This window comes from Epinephelus lanceolatus, chromosome 14, assembly GCF_041903045.1.
Source record: "Epinephelus lanceolatus isolate andai-2023 chromosome 14, ASM4190304v1, whole genome shotgun sequence".
Classification (NCBI taxonomy): Eukaryota; Metazoa; Chordata; class Actinopteri; order Perciformes; family Serranidae; genus Epinephelus; species Epinephelus lanceolatus.
Window position 1 is genome coordinate 30376194 of NC_135747.1, and position 23973 is coordinate 30400166.

General features: G+C 42.7%; 1 protein-coding gene across 16 annotated transcripts in view; it reads left to right on the forward strand.

The window, feature by feature from the left end:
- The window catches only part of lmo7a (LIM domain 7a), a 74987-nt gene extending 51336 nt beyond the window's left edge, over positions 1 to 23651 (forward strand). For 6 of the 16 annotated variants that reach the window (XM_033617780.2, XM_033617779.2, XM_033617784.2 and 3 more), the window contains 20 exons: positions 499 to 641; positions 1161 to 1935; positions 3527 to 3799; positions 4206 to 4320; positions 6395 to 6556; positions 7454 to 7638; positions 7732 to 7795; positions 9460 to 9516; positions 10723 to 10748; positions 11432 to 11539; positions 12742 to 12828; positions 14462 to 14850; positions 15073 to 15129; positions 16933 to 16988; positions 17176 to 17334; positions 18295 to 18475; positions 18769 to 19086; positions 20465 to 20573; positions 21049 to 21151; positions 22907 to 23651. In XM_033617780.2, the coding sequence (XP_033473671.2) occupies positions 499 to 641; positions 1161 to 1935; positions 3527 to 3799; positions 4206 to 4320; positions 6395 to 6556; positions 7454 to 7638; positions 7732 to 7795; positions 9460 to 9516; positions 10723 to 10748; positions 11432 to 11539; positions 12742 to 12828; positions 14462 to 14850; positions 15073 to 15129; positions 16933 to 16988; positions 17176 to 17334; positions 18295 to 18475; positions 18769 to 19086; positions 20465 to 20573; positions 21049 to 21151; positions 22907 to 22929 (3390 nt within the window). In that variant the 3' untranslated portion in view covers positions 22930 to 23651. The remainder of the gene's footprint in view (positions 1 to 498; positions 642 to 1160; positions 1936 to 3526; positions 3800 to 4205; positions 4321 to 6394; positions 6557 to 7453; positions 7639 to 7731; positions 7796 to 9459; positions 9517 to 10722; positions 10749 to 11431; positions 11540 to 12741; positions 12829 to 14461; positions 14851 to 15072; positions 15130 to 16932; positions 16989 to 17175; positions 17335 to 18294; positions 18476 to 18768; positions 19087 to 20464; positions 20574 to 21048; positions 21152 to 22906) is intronic. The other 10 variants (XM_033617788.2, XM_033617792.2, XM_033617786.2 and 7 more) reach the window with 10 other exon arrangements.
- Positions 23652 to 23973: the final 322 nt, after the last annotated feature.

Sequence of the window (23973 nt, forward strand, 5' to 3'; positions counted from 1 at the left end):
AATATGGACAGATGATGCAATACAGAGACCCCAGATTAAATTAAGTAGATTAATCCATGTCAAGTTGACCTGAGGGTGCAAGTTATTCCTGGAAAATAATTTTAAAAGGGCAGTGGTGTTTCAGTTTTTAAACACTAGCAATACATTATGAGTGTTCATTCTTAGGTGGATAAATTAAGTGTAATAAAAAGTTATCCATATTTATATGCTGTCAACAGTCTGATTGGTGTCACGGCAAATAATGGAGTCTTAAAGCAGCATTTAGGTCACACAGTCCCTAATACACAGGGGAAGTGAGCCGGGAGGAGCCTAAAGTACACAAATAGAACACCTTCAAATGTAGCCCTTTCCGTTTTTTGTCTTTTTGTCTCCTCCTCAACTTCACTCCTGTCTGTTGTACAGTAATGCCAGGCAACAAAACCAGTCTGTTTTACCTAGACCTGAGCCGTAGTGATAGAAAATGGTGCATGAGGTGATCTGGGCTCACTTTTGCTGCAGGACCTGAGCAAATGGAAGAACCGGCGCAGGAGTGTCAACTCTGATATAGTGAAGAAGAAAGAGGAGAGGGAGATGATAGAGCAGATTACGTACAGCAGCAGCAGCAGAAAGTCCAAGACCTTCAAGGAGATGCAAGAGGAGAGGTAAGAGAAAACACACTTGATCAGGTGCTTTTGATAATGCGTGGTGATATTTGTAGATGTATTGCTTTAGACTGTCTATTTATAGTTTCTGATCTTGGTTTTTATCAAAAAGCAACTGAATTTGTTCCTCTTTTATGCCTTTGTAACCCTCGGAGGGGGATCCTCTGCTAAGGTAATAAAAGTTTTGCGGTATTTAACACAGGCTAGAGGATTATTTGTGCAGGACTGAATGAGGAGAGTCTATAATTGTGCCGTCAGTCAGTGTGAAAGTGTAATCTAATCATGGCTTACAACCTGCCTCCCCTTTCTTTGCCCCACCTCTCTCTGCCCTCCTCTTTTCAACCTGTGCTCTTCTTTCTGTTTTCCTCCCTGTCACTCACTCCCCTCCCTGTCCCCTTCATCTCCCTAAATTGCGCCCCTTTCCATCCTTGTCTTTAATTCTACTCCTCACTGTACACTTTTTTCCCTATTTACCTCTTTATCCCCTCCCCCCTCTCTCCTCCTCTCTGTGGTCCACAGAGAAGGTAAGAGGAACAGCATTGGCAGCCGTATTGGATCTTTATCCTACCTGGACGACGAAGACGTATTTGAGAAACCCGTCATTTCCCCACGTACACGAACCCTTCCTGCCAGGAGCTACACTATTGACACTCCTTACTATTCCCCTGAACCCTCTGAGCCTTCTCTGAAAGAGGTCGAACCCCCCGCTGCCTCCCCAGCGACTGGCAGAGCTGCCTCCCCAGTGACTGGCAGGGCTGCTTCTCCAGTGACTCGCAATGCCACTTCTCCAGTGACTCGCAGGGCCACTTCTCCAGTGACTCACAGGGCCACCTCCCCACCCACCTCACGGGAAGTTGACGTCGTGGACAGCCCTGCAGGCAGCAGCGCCACGACCACCATCACCTCCACCAGCCGCAGCTTTTTCCGCAGCTCCCAGCCTCCAGCAGCCGCACCTTTACAGACGCGTCCAGTCTCAGAACACACCAGCACAGTCAAGACAGAGGAGACAACGACCACAGTCTCCTCTTTTACCTCCCTACCAAAGGTGCCCGAGCCAAGGCGACCATTGTCGTTCACACAGACTGAGGTGGGGGCCCCCTCCTCTGGTTCTCTGTACAAACAACAACCACAGCCCAGCTCAATGGAACCCAAGCCTCCCGGGGTGTCTCGGGTTTCCGCCTCCCTCCCCAGGAGCTACCAGAGATCGGATAGCGCACGTCTAACCTCAGTTGTCACGCCAAGGCCCTTCGGGACCCAGTCGTCCCGCCTCACCTCACTTCCCCGAGCCTTTACAGTGAGTACAAAATAACTCTACATCTAAATACAAACTACTAGTGCAGCACAAGATGCTGAAGGACATCTAGAGGGCATGAGTTGTTTGGCAATAAGAAATATTTGCCTTGTTGGTTGGGTACAGTGTTATTTGTTTAGTGCATCAATGTTACCCAAGAGTCTGATCTGATTACTGTGTGAATAATGGATGAAGCTAGTGTTTTTATAATGCTAACTCAACTAGTAGGGCTGCTATTTTCAGCCTCCATCACATTCATTACTGTTTAAGTTTTTATTCAGGTGAAGATTATGAAGTCTTGACACAATTTCACACTCACTTAAAGGAACAGTGTGTCAGATTTAGGGGCATATATTGGGAGAAATTGAATATAATATAATAAGTATGTTTTCTTTGGTGTATTATCACCTGAAAATAAGAATCATAGTGTTTTGGGGGTTTTTTTTCACCTCAGAATGAGCCATTTATTTCTGCGTAGTGAACGGCTCCTCGTCCACAGAGACTACCGTGTTGCACCACCATTTTCTACAGTAGCCCAGAACAGACAAACCAAACACATTCATGTTTTCACATCGGCCACAGTAGTTGGAAGCCCCTCGGCAGCAAGCAACGTTGGAAAAACACAGATATTTTTACATGAAACTGCTTTATTCAGTGTTTTTATCGGTTTAAATCACAGAGTCCGTTTGCTGTGGAGAGGCAGAGAACTCTGTGGATATTTTGGCTCCTTAAAAAATTCCTAAACATCGAGTCTTTCCTCTGACGTTATCAGAGGAAGAAAGTGAGCACACGTTATCAAGTGCTGGTCTGGGTCCATGTCATTGGTCCGACAGCCCATTAGTCAGATGGTCCGCGGTGCTGAACGGCTCCCGGCGGGCGTATTTCTACCTTGATGGTGCGCCGCAACCGGCTCTGGGTCAGCTGGGAAAGGCTTGAGGCGAAGCAGGTTCACGGCTTATGTGTTTGTCACTTTCTTTTTCATTTTAACCCACACCATGATCTTTTCCTGACCCTAACCAAGTGTTTTTTGTGCCTAAACATAACCAGACCTTAACCACAGGGCATCATGATGATTTCAGAACGGACTTCGGAACAATGGGTTTAATATGGTCGGAACAATGGGATGTCGGACCAATGGGCAGTTCCCGCTAGTCTAGCGGCCTGTCTCTGACATGCCCAACGGCATTGGAAAAACACTGATTTGTAACGTGAAGCTGCTTTATTTACTGTTTTTACCTGTTTTAATCAGCTAGTTTGTTTGTTTTGGAGAGGAAGAGACCTCTGCGGATAATTCGACTCCTGCTAAAAACCTCCTGAACAATGAACACTTAAGGAATCCTAACCGGGAGGAGTTTCAGCTGGTTGCAATCTGCAACCTTCACCACTAGATGCCACTACATCTCCCTGAATCTTACACATTGTTCCTTTTAAAGAGTTGAAAGCATATTCCCCAGTTAATTCCCCCCCGTTCTATGATCTCCAACAGATCTCAATTGATCATTTTGTAATTTAAAGCCATGTTTTATTTTACCTAGTCTTATTCTCGTGACTCAAAGTCTGCATTCGTTGACAATCTGCTTTCCCCCACGGACAGATGGACGACTCTCAGAAGCGTGTCAATGGTAACACTGAAATTTCCAAGAAGTCGTCGGTGCCGAGCCGCTATCACCAGTTCATGACCTCTGAGGATGAGGCTGAAGCTGAGGCCCAGTCCAGCTCGGCCCACAGCAGTGAAGACGAGGAGGAGGAGAAAGAAGACAAGACCACGGTGAAGAGCATCACCTCTTCTCAGAGTGTCTCACCTGTCCCTCCTCAGGTTAAGAGTGAAGTCTCGGTCACTCCTGCTCCAGCTAAAGACACCAGCCAGGTACTCAAGCTCTGTTGTCGAAACACATCAGCTTTTATATAGACAAGTGTGCTTGTTACACAGGTTTTATTTAATACTGCAAAGTGAACAGTCACTGAATGTATTTTTAGCTTCGTGGTAAATCAACCTAAATATGTCAGTAAGTCTAATTTTCACTTGCTTAAAAATAAAAGGGTGCTGCACAGCAGAAATTAAAGTACAGCAACAGGCTGGCATTTAATCAACAGCCGTAAATGATTAATAAAAGGCTTTCTTGCCAAAGCAGGCCTGCATACACAGAGACACACACCCTGACATGCTGATCTCCAGAGCCATGGAAAGTCAGGACCACATTTCTGCACTTTTTTTTGTGTGTATGTGAATCGTTGTTCGTCTCTACTCACCTGTGTTTGTGTTTGGTTTCCAGGAGAACTACTGTGATAGGCGGATCAGCCTGAACCAGAAACCCAACAGCAGCAGAGACTTTGGCTTCCAGGCAGCCTGGGACTCGACAGGAGCTCGCGTCACGTCCATCCAGCCAGGTAACGACAACAAAGAAGCTTGAGAGAAACACCTTCAAACAAAGGGATTTGAATTGAATGGGTAGAGCTTTATTCACCCTCCAATGTCATGTGTGCTGGTCAGCCAAACTGGCAACCTTAAACTCCAACATTCCCAGCAGTCCAACTGGTCAGATCTGTCTCACTAAAGCTGACTGATGTATGCAGAGATACTGTGCTGTAGTAATACTGGAAACCAGTGCCCAGGCTCTATTACAGTTCACAGCCTGCTGGATAATTGTCAGCAGGTTTTCGAGTCCATTGCAGTGGCGATGCCAGACCTATGTAGGGCAGCATCTATCTGGGTCAGATCAGCTGGGCCTGAGCCTCTCTTTCTACTCAGATTTTTCCACCTTCACTGCATCTCATGAAATGTTGTAACGTTTCAGTAACACCCGACATCAGCGCCTAAACTCTGGCTTTGTCACACCAGTTTCAACCCACAGTACTGAAGAGGAGCTGTGTTGTCTACAGTTGTATGTTATTGTGTCAAACCTTGTCAAATCACCCGTTGTGTTATCTTTCATTTTTTCGTTTGCTGAGACAATGCACATTACTCACCATTTCTCTATATATGCCAGTGTTTCAGCTGCAGTCCTTTGGCGAGATGTTCCAAAACCAATAAAATGTCAGGTTAAGAAAACAAACATAAGATGTTTAAATAACAACATAAGAAACAGAATCAGAATATATAAGAAGACATATGTGATTAATGCATAAATAATGTAAAACAGCAGGAAGAAGCATGACACTGATGAAGCAGTACATGGACCTCACCCACAGCACATGCAGCCATGCAAAGCAACATATAGAAGGTGACCTATATCGCTGTATTTTTCGGACCAGGGTGCCATCTTGTGAGGAGTTGTGTTATGTGTGTCTGCTAAGGTGGTCAAGCTGGACAAACTACAACAACATATGACTTGTCCAAGGCTGGATTACAGACTGATGCACTACCTCTACTTACATACCTGCACATTGGAGACTGTTTTGTTTTTGGACTGATTACATACACTTTGGTAGCAGAGATAACAGAGCACATACCTCACAAGATGGCAACCCTGCCCAGTACAGTGTGACGTACATTCACATTCTCTATAGAGCATCAGAACATAAATGAGCAACGCTGTTATTGACCACATTATACATGCATTAAGGCTTCTTTTTACTACCTTTAATAGATATGTTCATTTCAAATGTTGTAGCCTTCACTGCCCACATTCCTTTGTGCGTCCTTTATGTTGACATAGATACATCTAAACTACTAGATGGCACTAGAGGGCAGAGTCAAAAGTCTTTGACAACAACAGACGTGGCAACAGTTGAGGAGGTCAGAATAATGTACCTTTTAAAGGAGGCTGCATCGCGGCATGTGGACGGAGAATTCTTTTCACTACATTCACTGTTGGCTCTGTTAGCACCATTGCATTTGTTAGCACTGTTTGAGCTGTTAGCACCAGTAGTTGCTAGCCATATCCAAGTTGAGAGCTGTGTGCAAACAATTTCAGAGTCATAGATACACTCTGAAGTCGCATAAAGCTCCTTTACAGTATTGATTATGTAGTATTGAATAGTATATTAGTGTTGATCTAAAAAGGGTGTTAATAGGAATGGTTTAAAAGTTTGTAAAATGATGATATGACACAAAATATGTTATATATATTCTGTTTTTGTTTCACTTGGCGGTAGTGAAAGGCAAAGATGGTGTAGAGAAAATGTTGTAAGAAGTAGTTTTCTGCATTGTTGTGTCTCTGTTACGCAAAATACAGTAAATATGAGAGTAAATTTCCATCTTAGATGAAAAACTTGCTTTTGTTAAAAAGTAAGGTGTAAAGTAAAAAGGTCACTGTCAAAAAAACTTAAAACTATGCCTTTTTTGCTGTTTTTTCCTCATGGTGAGGTTTGTGTTGTTGATACAGTGTTGAATTGTTTAAATGTGGATGATATATGTGGAGGGAGTAAGAGTTTTAAAGCGTGACAACCACTCGTGTACCCTGCAGTGGTAAAACGGTGTGCTGACTTTGCCGCTAATGTCGTGTTCCTCTGTCTCATGCAGGCAGCCCGGCAGAGATGTGCCAGCTTCAGACCGGAGACGAGGTGCTGACGGTGAACGGGCACCAGGTGGCAGAAATGAGCTACACAGACTGGAAGTCCCACATGGAGGAGGCTCTGCAAGAGGGCAGTCTGGTCATGGATATACGCCATCATGGCAAGAACAGTGAGTCATCTGAACACTCTGTGTGTGTGGTGTGTATGTTAGTGTGTGTGTTTGCAGGAGAGTGAACTGAACCACTTTAAGGGTTGCATTCCTGGACTGACAGTGCTGCTTACGCTGCCTGCGTTGCTAAACAGTTTTGACACTTTAAATTGGTCCGTAAACTATTGTGAAATCATCCATGAATGAACTCATGACAGCTTAGAGGTGAAGGACATGTTACTCTATTTTTTTCTCATCTGAAGAGGGAAGACTGTTGACCTCGGTGGTTTATATTTCTACATTTTTTTCCTCCTCTTCGGTGCATTTTTCTTGTCCTGTTTTCCTTTCTTTTTTCCTCCTATTTCTTCTGGTAGTTTCTTCTGTTTTTCTGCCTTTTCTGTCTGGTCAGCATTCCTCTCTGTATCCATGCGGTGTTTTCCTTGTGGAGAACTAACTCGGGCTCAGGTCCATGGTCCTCTGAGTGTGCTGTTTTCACAGTGTTAGTATAACAGGCTTACTTTTTCCAACTACGTCAGTGTCACCTTCCAAAAATAATAATCCACCCGGAGTAGCTCCCTTGAACTAACACACAGTACTTGTTACACACACAGTACTTGTTAATAGTTTAGTGAAGCCCAGCGGTCGTGAGCCTGTTAGAAACACTGTGCGGGTTTATGAAAGCTTTAATAGGCTGCATGGCTGGGGAAGGTTTCTCTGTCACACCCTGCTGCTCTCCATAATAACACCATAACAGCAACCTTGTCCCCTGCTTTATAGTGTCCTTTATGTAAATAGACAACTCTGTGTGATATGCTGGGGTCCACATATACAGAGCTGCATACACACAGGCACAGAATACGTGATAATAACGTGCCAACACACATCCTATTTTCTTGCCATTGCATTGTCTGCGTGCAGACTGGGACAGAGATCAACCTTCCCTGCCATTTAAAAGCCATAAGACCATCAATCTGACCAGTACGGATCATCCGATACTTCTAGGTTCCCCCGACACAAACATTGTCAGCTCCAGCCTGGATTTCACCTCACGCGCCTCCATGGAAAATCTGCCGTCCAAAGAGGCCCCTGCCCATCCAGTCGTCGTGAGTGACCCTGAATGAACTCTGGTTTGATCAAGTTTTATTTATCTGTTGTGCTGCTTTAATGAGCGTACACCCCGCCATGTCTCCCTGCAGGATTTGGCTTCAAACGGAGTTAATGGAGGTTTCCGTGAGCAGTCGGTGACCATGAGGAGCAAAGGTAAAGAGCAGAGCACACAATCAGAAAGGTTATGGAATTGATCCTGACGACTATTTCCGTACTGAATACAAAAACACAGCAGTGGGGGGTGTCATTTTGTTGACCTCTGTCCGGGAAACACATCTCTGCAAACATTGGACTGTTGTGAATAAAACTGATGGACATTTACTGTGTTATAATACAATGATGCAACAAAACTACTATCTATATGATAAGCATACATCTTAAAGGGACAGTTCACCCCAAAAATAAAAAATGCATATTTCCCCCCTTACCTGTAGTGCTATTCATCAGTCTAGATTGTTTTGTTGTGTGTTGTTGAGTGTTGGAGACATGTCAGCCTTGTCTCCGATATAATGGAACTAGATGTCACTCAGCTTATGGTGCTTAAAGTGCCCAAAAAATACATTTAAAAAACTCAACAGCAATGTCTCTTCCCAGAAATCATGACCTGGTAACCCAAGTTAATCCACAGACCTTGTTGTGAGCAGTTTCACGCAGGAACTATTTTCTCTCTACTGAACTACACCCACCAACCACATCAGCATACAGAAGGAAGCACACATCTAGTCACAGATGAGAGGTCCATGCTCGTGACAGCGCGAGATGCAAACATCAGTGGTGTCCTCTTTGGCTGAGCTGTAACAGTAGCTAGCTTGGTGGTGCTGAGAGCTAGCGGTGGATGCACACTTCCTTCTGGGCTGGGTGATACAGTTGGCAGTTGGTCGAAGAAAAATAGTTCCTAGTAGAGGTTGTGTGGGACTTTTTACATTGCTCGTCATTTTGACAGACAGGGTCATAAAAAATCCATCATGATCTATTATTACCTGTCATTCAGACTTGATAGCATTTGCTATTCATTCACCCAGTTTCATTTTTAAATGATTAATATATAGAACAAGTTTATGGATTATGCATTTATAAAAAAAAAGCATGGAGAGAAAAGATAAGCAGAGACACCGACCATGCAAAGAATCTTCAGACAGCTGCTGTGACATTCTTCCATGGTATGTAGCGATACAGCCTACCAATACGATGGCTAAAGCTAGAAAGACAAAGAGGTTGTGCACGAGGTCAAAGACTAGCCAACAGCTAATTAATATGCACATGCCACCAAATGGACAGGTGTGTCAATTACTCACAGTTACAGTACACATCACCCTCAGTGTCCTCATCTGTCAAAATGACAGATGGCCTTCAGATTTCTCCATCCATGTTAAAAAAATCAATCAATGACAGAAAATATTCAGTTAACGTGACCTCTGGTTGCTGCGTGAAACTGCTCACAACAAGGTCTGTGGATTATCTTGAGTAACAGGGCTATGATTTCTGGAAAGAGACATTGCTGTTGAGTTTTTCAGATGGTTTTTTTGGGCAATTTGAGCACCACAAGCTGAGTGCCATCTAGTTCCATTATATTGGAGAGAAGGCAGACATCTCTGCTGTCAGTATCTCCAACACTCTGCAGCTCACACTGAAATAATCTGGACTGATGAATAGCACTACAGGTAAGAGGAGGTGATTCTGGGGTGAACTGTCCCTTTAAGCAACACGCACTGTGTGTACCTCATGTATTAGTAATATAAAGTAGTATATCCCCTGGTAAGACTTGTCTCTCTCCTCTACTGTGCCTCACTGTATCTTGTTCTCCATCCCTCATGTAGAGTCAGAACCCATATCTTTGAAAAACTTAAAACGGAGGTCAGAGTTTTTTGAACAAGGTAAAAAGAACCGACTGAATCAGGACTCTTAATAATTCTGCGTCTGTGTAATCAGGTGGCTGGGTTCTCTGTGCTTTTCGTCTCACCGAATTCCTCAGATTCTCCAGGGGTTGTTGCATGTGTCTTATCAGTCGCAGCCTCGTGTTCAATTGATAAGAATCCTATTATCAATTGATAACGAGCTGTCGGGATTACAGTAGGTTCCTCCATGGCTCTGTTTTCGTGCTGGAGCTTAACCTTTGTGCTGTGCCCCTTCCCTCCTTCAGGTGGCTCAGGGTCCAGTGTCAGTGCGCTGGTCTACCTCTGTGGTAAACAGGGTTGAGTGTGCAGTGCAACCTAACCTTCGCTTGGTACATGCTGGGACACTGACATGCTTTTCAAACCACAGGACGCTAGTGATATCATGGGGCAAATACAGGAATTATCTCCTCACAAACCACACTTAATTTGGTTTTTATATTTGAAGGATGAAGGTGAAAAATCATCACAAATTTTCGCATCTTATTGCCTTGAAGTGAAGAAGAAACCGCATTAAAGATGAAAATGTCTGTGAATAAAAGCAACATACTGAGCTCCAAAGGCTGGACAGCATGTCAGACGCTATGCCAGCGTACCAACCACAAATCCAAATCTTTGAATCCTGTAGCGTTTGTGGTGTGTTGTGAACGGTGTCCAGGTTTAACACATGGTTACACTTTTCACTGTGCAGCGCATGAAGTTAAAAGCATTCCTGTTGCTCTCTTGGCATGCATGCATCGAGCTGTATTTCAGACTGGCTGCGCTGTACTTGAATGCATCTTAAGTATGCATGCTGCTGATATGTGTGTTTTTTTTCTCTGCCAGTGTGTTTGATCTTGTTGTCTTCACAATCAGTTTATTGATTTTCCCATTCAGAACTACTGGCCTGGCACCCAATGTAAATGTCAACAAGTGGGTGATTTTTGAAATGAGAGAATCAATAAGTCATAGTGGGTGAAATTTAACCTTTGTTGCTCGAGACCTGTTGGAAACATCAATTACCGTTTACGGTTTGAAATGTCACTTTCAATGACGGATTGGCACTTGCCTTGAAAATCAAGTTGAAACTTTAATAAGCCTGTCAACTTTGTGCTGCTGAAGTAAATGGCCTCGAGGTTAACTCTGTATTCTGTTGCTCTGCCTGTGCATGCCAGAAATATTGACTGGATCATTTTCTTTCTTTTCAAGGAGGATCAGAGTCTGCGGTGCCAGATGTGAGTAGTATTATCAGCGCACAAAGAGCTGTTTGTGTCTCTTTTATTGTGTTTGTTAATATAGCATAACAACATCTTTAAAACCAGTTATTACGAGGTCTGATCCATCATTAATAATCTCACATGGACTGTGTTTCTAGTTTCTAGCTTCAGATGCTGGGTCAGTCTGCTTCTTCAGCCTTTTAGTCGACAAATCAAACAACTATAATGGCAGGGAGCTTTCAGTTTGAAATCTGAGGATGGATTGTGTTGAATATTGTAGAAACTGTAGAGCCCTCTGAGACAATTTTGTGATTTCAGGCTGTGTAGAACCGACATGACTTCACAATACTACAAAGTCAGTTAAAAGGTCATACAGTCGATGGCTGGATATTATTGTAGCTGAAATTGTGCTGAATTTTAAAAGATGTCACATGGCTTTAAAAATACTGCTTACATTTGTTCAAATTTTACCAAAACATCGGGAGCATGCCAAAACCATCACAGTGCCTGAGAATACGCTAAGACTCCAGAGGGTTAAAACCATTATCAGGAGCAGGTAGAAGTGTCGGGAAACAACAGCTGGTAAACACCTGGTGTGCCAGCTGATATGTCTGTTCAAGCAGTTTGATGATGTCACAAGCCTTAACTGTATGCTTGGTTAAATGTACAAGCATGTGTACGTCTGTCTTCTTTGTCTGCAGATTCCTGTTCCTTCAATCGCTCCAACTTCCAGCCGCTGGTCCTGGGACCCAGAAGAGGAGCGCAGAAGACAGGAGAAATGGCAGAAGGAGCAGGAGCGCCTCCTGCAGGTACACAAAGGCACACTCATGTAGAAGCGATGTCATGTGTATGTAGTCAGTGGCCAGTTTATTAGGTACACCTAGCTCAAAAATAATGCAGGGTAATACGTCCGCCTTGCAATAAATCCTGCTTTTCATGATTCAGTTTCACTGTGACAGTTCAAATCAGATAAAACACAAAACAGTGATGACACTCAAGGAGATCAATACGAAAAAAAAATACTATTAAAGCAGCACAAATATTCAATCAAACAGGATGTGTATGTTTGTGCTTATATTATGTGTATTTCACTGAGTTATGTCAAAGACAAATTTCTACTTCCACCTGTGTGTATATATATTATTCTGATATTTGGCACTTATTGATATAAACACAGTGGACAAAATATAAGAAACACAATATGATCCAACAGTACCAAAACCTATTCACCCACCAAAGTGACTGCACAGTTGAATCAACACCTCTCTAAATCAGATTCAATAAAAACTGAACTTCATCAAAGATTTATTGCAGGACTTCTATATTTTTTAGTTTTAGCCAGGTGTACCCAACAAACTGCCGACTGAGTGTACAGTCCATTAATAAAACTGAAAATACCACCAGAGCAGGCTCACAATCCATTTGATCTAAAATACCCATCTGGAAGTCTGTCTGTGTGCCCGATCTGACAATGAGACAAGGCAACAGAGCGCGAAATGACAGGCTAGGAAGTCCTCACAATCAAAGCCGACTGCTCCTAATGGGCTCAAAACAGAAAACTTTACAGAGCGCTCTGGCAGCTCAAAGTAAAGTATCTGTCGAGTATCCAACTAAAATGTAGTAGGATCCTGTCAAAACATTTTTCTGAGGGTCTATTTCTGGACGGAGATCAAAGGTGTCCAAGCAGAGCGCTGTAGCCGGGAAGGCTTGTTACTCCTCCAGTCTTTATTCCCTGTTGGATACACGGCCTGATTTCATGATGTGCCAGGGAGACTTCCTGCCCTGGGCAGGCTTCTAGGTTTATCAACTTTTCAGGATGGTTAGATAACATGTAGGTGTGCTTGGAATTGTCTGAATATGATATAGCTACAATTTCATCTCACTGTACTGCAAAACTATATAATAGGCTATATAATTCTTAATATTTTTTTGTGTGTGACTACCACGTGCATGTGTGTCATTTAATTTGCATGACCTTTGATCTTCCTTCCTTCCTGCTTTTTTTGTCCAGGAGAAATATAAGCGTGACCAGGAGAAATTGCAGGAAGAATGGCTGAAAGCTCAGCAGGAGGTGGCTGAGAGCGAGAACCAACAGCGGGTAACAAAAATATTTTAATTTGAAGAAATACTAAGCAACAGGAAGAGAATTTTAAAGGTGGCAATGGCAAATGGACTGCAATTGTATAGCGCACTGGTGGCCGAGGCTATTGTGCATGGTGCCATCTGCTACTCAGTAACCATTCACACATGCTCACACACTGATACAGCAGCCATCGGGAGCAGCATCAGTATCTTGCCCAAGGATACTTTGACATGTGGACTGGAGGAGCCTGGGATCGAACTGCCGATCTTCCAATTAGCGGCTTTAATAAACTCTAACTCATAACACTAAAGCCATGATTGCCACCAAACACTTTCAGTATAGTACCCTTAGAACTCGTATGTAACCTGTATGGACATGTACCTTAAACCCTAGATATGTTTTGCGTTTCAGCTGACACAATACTTACAAATGTTGCTGTGGTTTTTATTGCTGGTTGCTAGAGCTGTCGCTGTATTTCCTCTTTCCTAATAATGCAGAGGCACCTTGCTGATTATTCACAGACTGGGGTTGCATGCTGACATTTTCAGAAAACAAAAAAAAAAGAACAGGCTGGATTGTTTAGAGCAGGGTCAGGTGTCATTTTAGCTCATGGCTTACACACAGTCTAATTTGATCCCAAGTGGCTTGGACCAGTAAAAACACTCCAATAGCAACACCTCCAAATAAAGTGATCTGATAGGATGTGTGTGTACATGCCCCAAACTATTTAAGAAGAAGACGTGGTTCCGTCTGTTGCGTCTGATTTACAGATGTCACCTAAACACCTCACATGCACACTTCTATAAGTAGAAGTTACATTTTACAGATGTTCCCTTAACATCTCATATACAGGCTTCTGTCACTGGTCAGGGTAGACGATTGAAGTGTCCAGCAACTCCATAATTCACGTTGCAGCAACAGTGTTACATAAGGCTGCTGTTTCAAACTCAAACAACAAATTTATTTATGAGAACACTCACATCAGAACGTAGCCCGAGCAGAGTGCTAATAGTTTAATTTAACGTTAATTTAATTCTCTGTCCAAATCAGCAGAGAGAAGCATGTTACCTGATATCACCCCACAAAAATATGCAGAATGAATGTATTTATTCCATACAGAGAGAAACGATCAGATCAAATCTCTTCTCATTGAGGAGGTGACATGAGGTATCTCTAATATGACAGGGCTTTTATTCTGATTATTAGTGGAATATCAGGGTCCATGTAAACACACCTAATGGAAATGCACAAACAGCTAATGTGTAACAAACTGAACTGAACCGGACTGCTCGGTGGAAACAAGGCTTAAATTGTCTAAATTTATCCAGAAAGCTTTTACATTATTTTTGGATTGGAATTGCTATAATTATGCGGCAGTTTATTTCCGATAAAAGACAGGGAAAGTGAGGAAAGGACAGTGTCTAGTCATATGGAAATTCATATGACAAACAACATGCGTGGCTGTGCTTCCCGTAATGGCCGAAAAAACTCCCATTTGATTGGAATTTCAAAACACTTGCTGGTTCTCCACCTCAGGGGATGACATGAGTTTCTCCATTATAGTTGCATTTCCTCATGGAGGTCAGATTACTTAATGCCATCATGTGTTAAATGCTTCCTCTTTTCTCTCCTTTCCTCTCTCCTGCAGCCTGAGAGCCTGGAGGTGAACAGCCACAGCATCAGCCCACACTCTCCCCTCTCTCCTGTCAGCCAGCCCACCTCTGCTCTGTGGGAAGAGGAAGACAGAAAGAGGAAGGAGGAGCAGGAGCGCCTGAGGCAGGCGGAGGAGCGGGAGCGCCAAAGGCAGGCGGAGGAGCGGAGGAAGAGGGAAGAGGAGGAGCGGGAGCTCCAGCGTCTGCAGGAGGAGAGGAAGAGGAGAGAAAGGGAGGAGGAGGAGGAGAGGAAACGGAGGGAGGAGGAAGAGCTGAGATGGCAGAGGAGGAGAGAGGAGGAGAGGGAGGAGGAGAGGAGGCAGCAGGAAGCGGCAGAGCAGCAGCGCAGAGAGCGGGAGAGAGCCTTCGAGCAGCAGCAGCAGTGGTCAGTAGAGACGCTGCTCCTCCGACCACTCTCACAGTTTACTCACACGTTCTCCTCGACTGTCACTCATGTTGTAACAACACATTTAAGTGGAAAACATAACCGGCTTTATTGTCTGTGCATTAACATAAGTGCAACTAATGTGTGTGCATGTGCTTTGTCCTCCATCTTTGTGTTTTAACCCTTGCCCCGCCTCTCCCTACTCACTACCTTTCACCAAAGGGCTGCTGGCTCCCACAGCTTTGCCAATGTCCAGCCGTCTCTGTCCTGTGCAGACAGGTTAGTACAGGAGTGCTTCAGTCAAACATCATCTGCAGTCATACTTTAAAGGTATACTATGCAGGATTTTCCTAAAAAAAAACAATGTATAGACAAAGGTAATCCCTCTCAATCACCACTTCTTATTTTGTTGTGTTTGGGACTTTCCTGGGCACAGTGCACAGGTGAGGTGGCAGCTTTTAAATATTGACCAAGTGCCAGACCCCAAGTAGCACACATCCAAGTGAAAGCTACGGAAATCACAGACACACTGCACTGAACAGCGCAAATATAGCAAGGTCAAACGCGAAGCCGACGCAGCTTGGATTGGCTTTACTTCACTTTTGCTCGTTCAATACAGTTTACAAAAAAATTGAAAATTCCTGCATGGTATCCTCTAAATATAATGCTTCCTTTTCTGTCGAGCTAATCAGCTACTGACACTTTTTTTTTTATTTTATTTTATATACTTTATTAATCCCCGAGGGGAAATTCAATTTTACTTATAAAACCTGCTTGCTTCATACCCTACTCTGACCAGAATTTAAGCTACAGCTTGTATGAAAATAACTTTGTGTCATGTTTGCTGAAACTGTCACTGTATTCTGAAAGACGTACGAGGCAGATAGTGTGTGGGAAAGAAGTAACAAGTATGTCAGTTAGTGCTCGTGAACTGTGGTCAAAGTCAAACTGGGCAGCGCTGATCTAAAATGAATCAGGACTCTGTTACTGCAGTGTCTATTTCTCACCTCAAATGTTTTCAGAGGCATATTTTAGTGTACTGCTTTAGCTGTTAAATGAAAACAGTCATCTGACATATCAAGCAGCACCCAATGGCTGACCCAGTTTTTTCATTTTTAAACAGTACACATTTACTTAATGCGAGAAATAGACCACACCATTACAGAATCTTGATTCATATTTGATCAGTGCTGCCTAGTTTGACAGTTTGACCGCAGTTCACCGGCAGTGACTGACATGACTGACAGCTGCATTACAGATTCCTCAGCTCTGATTGGTTGTTTTCGTTCATGTGCTGTGAGGCTATTAGTTGCACCACAAAGTAATAAAGCAGGCAGAGTAATATAATTTTTGTTCACAGATTATTTGTCTCATTTCGTGCTGTGTGAATATAGTGACCGTTAATAAATAGGAGGCTTCAAGTAAAGTGTCACTGCTTGTATTCGATTCCTAAATTAATAAATGTTTCTCCACGTTTTCACGCTTATATAATTCTCTGCACCAGGAGTTATCTTGGCAACACACTTTGTTCTTGCCTGAATGTACCAAAACTGCCAAAACAGTGTCTCACAAGCGTATAATCCTGCCAAACACCAACACCAACACCAGTTCCTCACAAACAAGCGATTTGTCACTCACAAACAGCAGGCAGCATTAAACCCGGCACCAATTTAAAATCCTGTATGTCTTAGAAGCAACAAATGGTGTTTCTCTTTTGTTATATTCTCAACACATTTCACAGCACAAAACAAAACTGGCACGGATTTACTGTACAGCTGATGTGTCCAGGTATTCTCTGTGTTGTTTCGTGTTGGCTCTATTTGAACCGAATCATTCAAACAATGTCTCTTTATATAAACGGTCACGAAATTGGAAGTCTGCCAGCAGGTGGGTTGGGTCTCCAGCTGAGATGGGAATTACCTGTGATTGGTCTGCAATCAGCAGTGTCCTTGTGTAACCATTTTCGCAGTGGTTTGCAACATTAAAATACTTCAACACATGTATTTTATGGTGGTAATTTTTTTTTTTTTTTTTTTTTTTTTTTTAATCTCGCCTTAACCGCTGTTTTCTTTTATTTGACAGGATGAAATCTAAATCATCTCCCCAGCTTGATGAAGAGGACAAACCTCAGAGAAAAGGTCAGTTTTCTTGATTTAATGGATTCTACATTAATTAACTTTTACTGTGGCTTACCTTGAAAAAGTGATGGATTGACTGACTGCCTATTCAAATATTCACCTTCATTTTTCTTCATACTGGTTGTTATGTAAATTACTCAACACATGCATATTGTTGCACATATATGTGGGCTGTACTCCACTGTAGGTGCATACATGCAGCTGGGGGGCATGGCTCACTATCTGCTGGAAGAGCAGGTGAGGAGTGCGAGTGACAAACAGGCCCAGAGTGAGAGGGCTGCGTCAGAGCTGGAGATGGAGAGGAGATATATCCTCAATGCCATGAGATACAGAGAGCCAGAGAGAGGTGGGCTCGGCCCCGGATCGGCTCTCATTTTGACGCCGTTGATCAGCTGATCAGTCGATTATGAAATTCCACCAAATCAGAACTTACAGCTGTTTGATTAACAGCTGACCAATCAAATGAGTTATCAATCAGTCAACTAATGAGACACTCAGCTAAAACACTTAAAGGTCCAGTGTGGAGGATTTAAGGGGAAATATTGGCAGAATATAGATATAGAATATAGACAGCTCTAAATAGGGCCATTTGCATTCTCCCGTCGGCCACTGTAGTTAGGAGCCCCCCTGCAACGAGCCAAACAGCATTGAAAAACCCCTCATTTTTTATGTGAACTGCTTTATTCAGTGCTTTTACCGGTTTTAATCACCAGATCAATTTGTTTCGGAGACAAAGAGACCTCAGTGGATAATTTGGCTCCTGGTAAAAACCTCCTGAACGTCTGGATCTCAAATTATCAGAGAAAAACAGTGAGCTCACATAGACACGGTGAGCCGCTCACAGTAGGAGAAACATTGATTTGTAATGTGAAACTGCTTAGGCCAGTGTTTTTACTGGTTTTAATCACCTGATCCATTTGTTTTGGAGAGGAAGAGACCTCTGCAGATAATTTAGCTCCCAGTAAAAACCCACAGAACACTGAAGGAATCCTAATTGGGAGCTCATGTTCAGCACATAGAAGTTCAGTCTGCTATCCTCTCTGCTAGATGTCACTAAATCCTACCCACTGGTTCTTAAACTCAGTGTTTGCAGGGAGATTTTCCCCTTAGGTCACTTCCATAATTTAATAGTACTTCTCTAATCGAACAAGACCGGGGAAACACCGTATCTGCATCATCACACACTCATTCCCTCTGTCCCATTTCCTCCCAAGTTCTCTGCCAGTCGTGATCTATTTTTGACTTCCCAGAAACTTTTCATTTCACGCAGCATAATGTTGAATTTATCTCTCCTCTCTGGGTGCAGTGGCGGGCAGCGGAGTGGCTGAGAGGAAGGGTCAGCAGTCCATGTCGCAGGCAGAGCTGGAACGGCAGCAGATCCTGAACGAGATGAAGAAGAAGACGCCGCTGCTGACAGACAGGAGCTGGATCCGCCAGCGCTCCTCCCCTGCCGTCAAGGAGCCTGAGGACGTGCCACCCATGCGCAGGTACAGTCTATTCAGCATGTATGAGAGTAAAAATCCCTTCTCCAGTATGGTGGTGGTGGTGGTGGTGGTTGGCTTTTTACACCTACTAATATCCTGTTAACTCATGTTGTGTGTTAGAAATAAAACATTTATTAGTCTGGCTACCACTCTGACTTTACCTTGGCAAATTTGATTGGACCGTTAGTAAATATTTGATGATAAAAACAACTGCCACAGGTGCAGCTAGTAGCCAGACAGTTTGAATGCTTCTACTAACGGGCTAACATGGTGTGTGGCGTGGGTTGGCTTTGCAGAGGCGAGTCTCTCGACAACTTGGACTCCTACAACTCCTGGCGCTCATCTTGGACACCTAGAAGCAACTCTCACATCCAAAACTACACTCGGCCTCATTCTGCCCTCTCTGGCAGCACTTCCTTTTACAGTGGCGGGCTGGGAGCCCAGCGGTCCGGCTCCTCCACTCTGCCTTCCTCCTACTCCATGGGCTCCCTCCGAGGCGGGGCAGGAACCCCCTCATCCCCTTGGTCCCGGCAGTCGCCCTCCCCCTCACCCTCCTCCCCATCACCCACCACCTCTCCAGAGCCCACGTCCGAGGCAGGCGCCCCTCGGAGCAGGTAAAATCAACAATGCTGCTTCGCTTAACACCCCCAACTAGCTGCCTCTAACCTCTCACTGGTATACTGGGTTGCATAATCATAGTCCAGGTGGTGGTGTTAAACCAGTCGGATGGAGAGTGGTGGTGAAGGACAGCTGAACCTCACTGTTTTCACTTGTTCTACTCATGAATGTCTCATAATATGTGCATGAATATGATATTGTTTTATTTGATATTCTCCATTCATTCACCCTGCATGTCACAGCTGACAGTCATACTATTCCGTACAGTCTTTTTTTCAGGTTCCCTGTTTAAATCCACCTGCACATACAATATTGTTTTAGTTTGTTTCTATGTTGGCACTGATATTTAAAAGTAAGCTAAAGCTATCCAATATTTTTGCCAAACTGTTTCCATTTCAAAATTGTATATGATCATTGTTTTCTTATCATTTACTCTTGTTAGGAATTTAAAAAATAATATATATTTTATTAGTTCCTATATAATTTATATTTTTTTATATACGACACAAAATTGTTCACAACACATAATTAAAGAAATTCTTGTATGTTGTAAGTAGGTGACTGAACAATTGAATTACAGAAAATGCAAAAACATCATGTTTTATTGAATGTTTTTAGCAGAATTATGGTCATTAGCAGAGTAAATGGTTGTTCCCCATCCAAAATAAATATTTCACTACAGGCCAACATTGGAAAACTGTGAAAGCCCATTAATGGTATTGTGATGAGAATCAAAGATGTGTGTCATTATAGCGAGATTCTTTTTCAAAGTAATGAGCCAGTATCTCAAAATAATGAGAAGCTTAAAATAATAACTTAGTTTCTCAATATGACAGTCTCCCAAAATAATGAGCTAGTATCTAAAAATAATGACAAACCTCCAAGCAATAAGCTAGCATCTCAAATTATGAGAAACTTAATCAAAATAATGACTAAGTATTTTAAAATAAGAAGCTTAAAGTAATGACTGAGTATCTCAATATGACAAACTTTCAAAATAATGATGTGCTGATATTATCGTGCATCCCTACTTAATATAACTTAGTATCTCAAAATAATGAGCTGTAACTCAAAATAATAAGAGACTCTGACTTAGTAGTTGAAAATAATACAATACTAAGTCAATATTTTGAGATTGTTTTTTCATTGTATTGATATACTAAGTCTATATCTTTAGATACTATGTCTTCACTTTCTTTGTTTTTCATTACAATGGCAGAAACAGGTTTCTACAGACAATGAATGATGTATCAGTTTAACCCTGTTGTATACCGGTGTTAACATGAGTTTGTGTGTGTGTGTGCTTACTGTACATACATGCGTCATGCATGTGTGGTCGCCTCTTAAATCACAGCTTTACGTTCTGTAATCCAGGTCAGTGAGTGGCAAGAAAATCTGTACGTTCTGTGACACCCCGCTGGGGAAGGGAGCGGCCATGATCATCGAGTCCCTCGGGCTCTGTTATCATTTGGGCTGTTTTAAGGTGAGAGCTGAGTTCCCGTCGGCTGCTGGAGCACATCATCTGCACGCCTTGGCCGAGCCTCAAAAACTAATCTGATCACTCCTGACTCTTTCTAATTTATTACTAACCCTTTTTTTACTGCTGTCGTGGTGAATCTGATGGTCCTGATCCCTTTACAGCTGAGCAAAGTAGACTTTCTGTGCCAAAACCTGCAAGCCAAACTAATTAATCACCCTTTTTTTCACTTTGTCTCTTTTACCCAACACTTAATTGTTGATTCTTTCTGGAACTTTGGTCCTCATTTGAGTTTGGTCTTCTGCATCTGGACAGTGATCCATCCTGCCAATCCTCATTTATTCTTCAATTTCTCTTTCTGCACATACAATCAAGAGGCTTCTGTCTGTCTTCATCCCTCTGCCTGTGGACTCCGACACTTAAGTCTAGCTTTAAATCAGTTGAGTAGCTCTTTAACTCTTTCCATTTTAAATTTCCTCAGTGTATCGACTGCAAATCCGACCTGGGAGGATCGGAAGCCGGGGCTGAAGTCAGAATACGAAACAAACAGCTCTACTGTAACTCCTGCTACATGCGATTTAAAGGTGAGTGCATCTCATCAACACCATGATGTGCTGGTTTTTGCTTTCTTTAAAGGGATACTTCGCAGATTTTCAACCAGCTTTGTATCATAACAATATGGGTAGTATGTGTAAATAAACTGTGGGAAACTTCCCTCCATCTTACCAGCGTTCAGATCTCCCTGCTCATCTTTTGCTGGCTCTAGGACTGTCGCTCATACTACAGATGGTACTTTCGAGATTGTACCACATTCTCATATTCCTGCCATCGTAGGCACAAAGACTCAGATCAGCCTCCAATAAAACAGTAAAACTAGGCAGTGCTGATAAAACATAAATTGCTGTGTTGTCTATTTCTCACCTAAAATGTCTTTAGAAACATATTTTAGTGCACTGTTTCGCTGTAATATGAGAATTTGTGAACAGGAAGTGGGAGCCATGCTGGTTCTTTTATAGTAAAATGGAGGCTGAAAAACTGAAAACTACAATGTTTTCAGAAACATATTTTAGCTTAACGTTTAACTGTACTTTGAGATTGTTTGTTCCCAGCTGGCGGCCATATTGTTTCCTGTGGAAAAACAGCCAAGCTCGCATTACATCAGCTACCAGCGGGAGCGTTTATTGGTCTGATGCGGGGCAGTGCATTCTGGTAGTTGTAGGTTTTCTACCTCTTGAGCGAAAGCGAACGCCACAGCCCTTTTCTCTGTTTTCTCTGGTCATGTAGCACCAACTTAAAAAAATATTCATGTCTTTGGGGCGTCGGTGGCTTGGTGGTAGAGCAGGCGCCCCATGTACAAGGCTGTTGCTGCAGCGGCCCAGGTTCGACTCCAGCCTGTGGCCCTTTGCTGCATGTCCCTCCCTCTCTCTCTCCCCCTTTCACACTTGTCTGTCCTATCAAATAAAGGCTAAAAATATTTATGTCTTTATACTGCAGAGACAGCCAGTTTTTATGAAAAGACCAGTGCACTGTGAGCACAGGCTGCCCACAAGGATGTGTTCTTTCCCCTGTGCTATTCTCAATTGTTTAAATATGCTGACGACATGGCCTTAGTTGCTCTCTTACAGCAAACAGACCCTTCAGGTGAGGCTGCCTACCTGGTCCACACTAAGGCCCTTTAAACATGGTTAGCAAGTTAGAAATTTATGTGGCCGAGACTAAAGAATGGAATATTCACTCGAAACAAAATCTGAAGACAGAGCCAGTTTCACTCAGTGGCTAATATGTTGAAACTGGGAAAATTTTAAATACCTTGGTACAGTTCTGGACTCCCATGTGAGCTTCTGTGTTTTCAAGAGATGCTCACAGCGACTTTATCTTCTTAGGAAACTCAGTGGCCTTGGTGTTAGTGTGCCAAACTGTCTGATATGGTCACCATAACTGTGCATCCAAGAATAAACTTTCTAGGATTGTGACAATGGCAAGTAAAATAGTTTCCAAGCCACAAAAACCCTTGATCCAACTCTTCACAGAAAGGATGAGATAGAAAGCAAAGAGTATCTTGGCGGATAGCTCCCACCCTCTCTTCAGCTAGTTTGAGCTCTTGAGCTCTGGGAAGCGTGATAGAGTCCGTCTGGCACCTAAAAATTTATTTAAGAAGTCCTTTATCCCGACTGCCATCAGTATTCTTACCACAAGAAAGTGACTGATGAGTTTTAAACCACAGACAGACAATGAGCTGATTTAATCCTTTGTATTTGGTGAGCCAAAGACAAATTTCCACCCATTGTGGACAATAAAGATATATTCTATGTCTAACATTGCTGTTTGTTTTCTTTTAGCTGGCCAGCCAACCTCTATGTGACGTGACTGTGCTCCAGCAGATTGATGAAGAGACTACTTGTGATAATAACCCATGAACATTACCGTGAACATTGAAGCCATTGCAAATAGCCGGGACACTTGGTTTGGACATATTTCCGTTTATAACACTAAAGAAAAAATCTCGGTTGCCTCACTGATGAGAGTTATATTCATGTTTGTTTTCCAGTGTGTGATTGAGAGGGTAAGCTTGCAAAGAAGTTATCTACTTTAATGTGTTTATATCATCTTAAGTATTACAGTTGTACAAAGCGTAAGGGTTCTGCATGCACCAGTTTTTAAATGTTTTAGCCACGCAGTTAGTCAACACGTTAAATTGTCTATAAGATTACTGAGGCTTTGTTGTGTTGAGGTTTGAATGACTGTCACTGAAACAGATTTTTGGAGATCTTTTAGAGCGTTTTCAAGGAATCCTGCAGGATCATCTCCTCTTGCTCACGCTTGTTTTCCCGCTGAGTCTTGTGGTATTAACATTGTCGACCGTCTTATGATGTCTATGTGCCTTTTTCATTTGTAACAGGGAGAAGTCTTGTTAGAATTATCTCAAAATATATTTAAAAACCGTCTACGTGGATAGCACTTGCCTGGAGTTTTCACTGATAGATGGATTGTACACATAAGCAGGTTTTCCATGTGAAGAATATATCAAGCTGAATGGCATTGAGGCAAACAGTAACATTTGTAAATAAAATGACTAAATGCTCATGTCGTGTGTGTTTTTGTGTACTTTCTCCAGCTGCAACATTGCATAATTCTTTTGCAGTGATATTCCCGTACATGATGCAAGGCTCTTCCTGCCTCTGTAATCAGAAATCATTATACTCATCTTTCTCTGTCTGTCCGTCTCATTCTCTGTTTCTCTCTGGTGCCACAGTCATAATGAAAGGAATTTCAATGAGCTTTTGTGCAAAGGTTCAGAGGGCCTGCCTGCTCTGTGTTCTCTGAAGCCAATTTGCCATGCATATTTCATTCAGAGCACATGCATTACATTTGATTACACTTTGATAAGCTATTTTCTTAATGTATT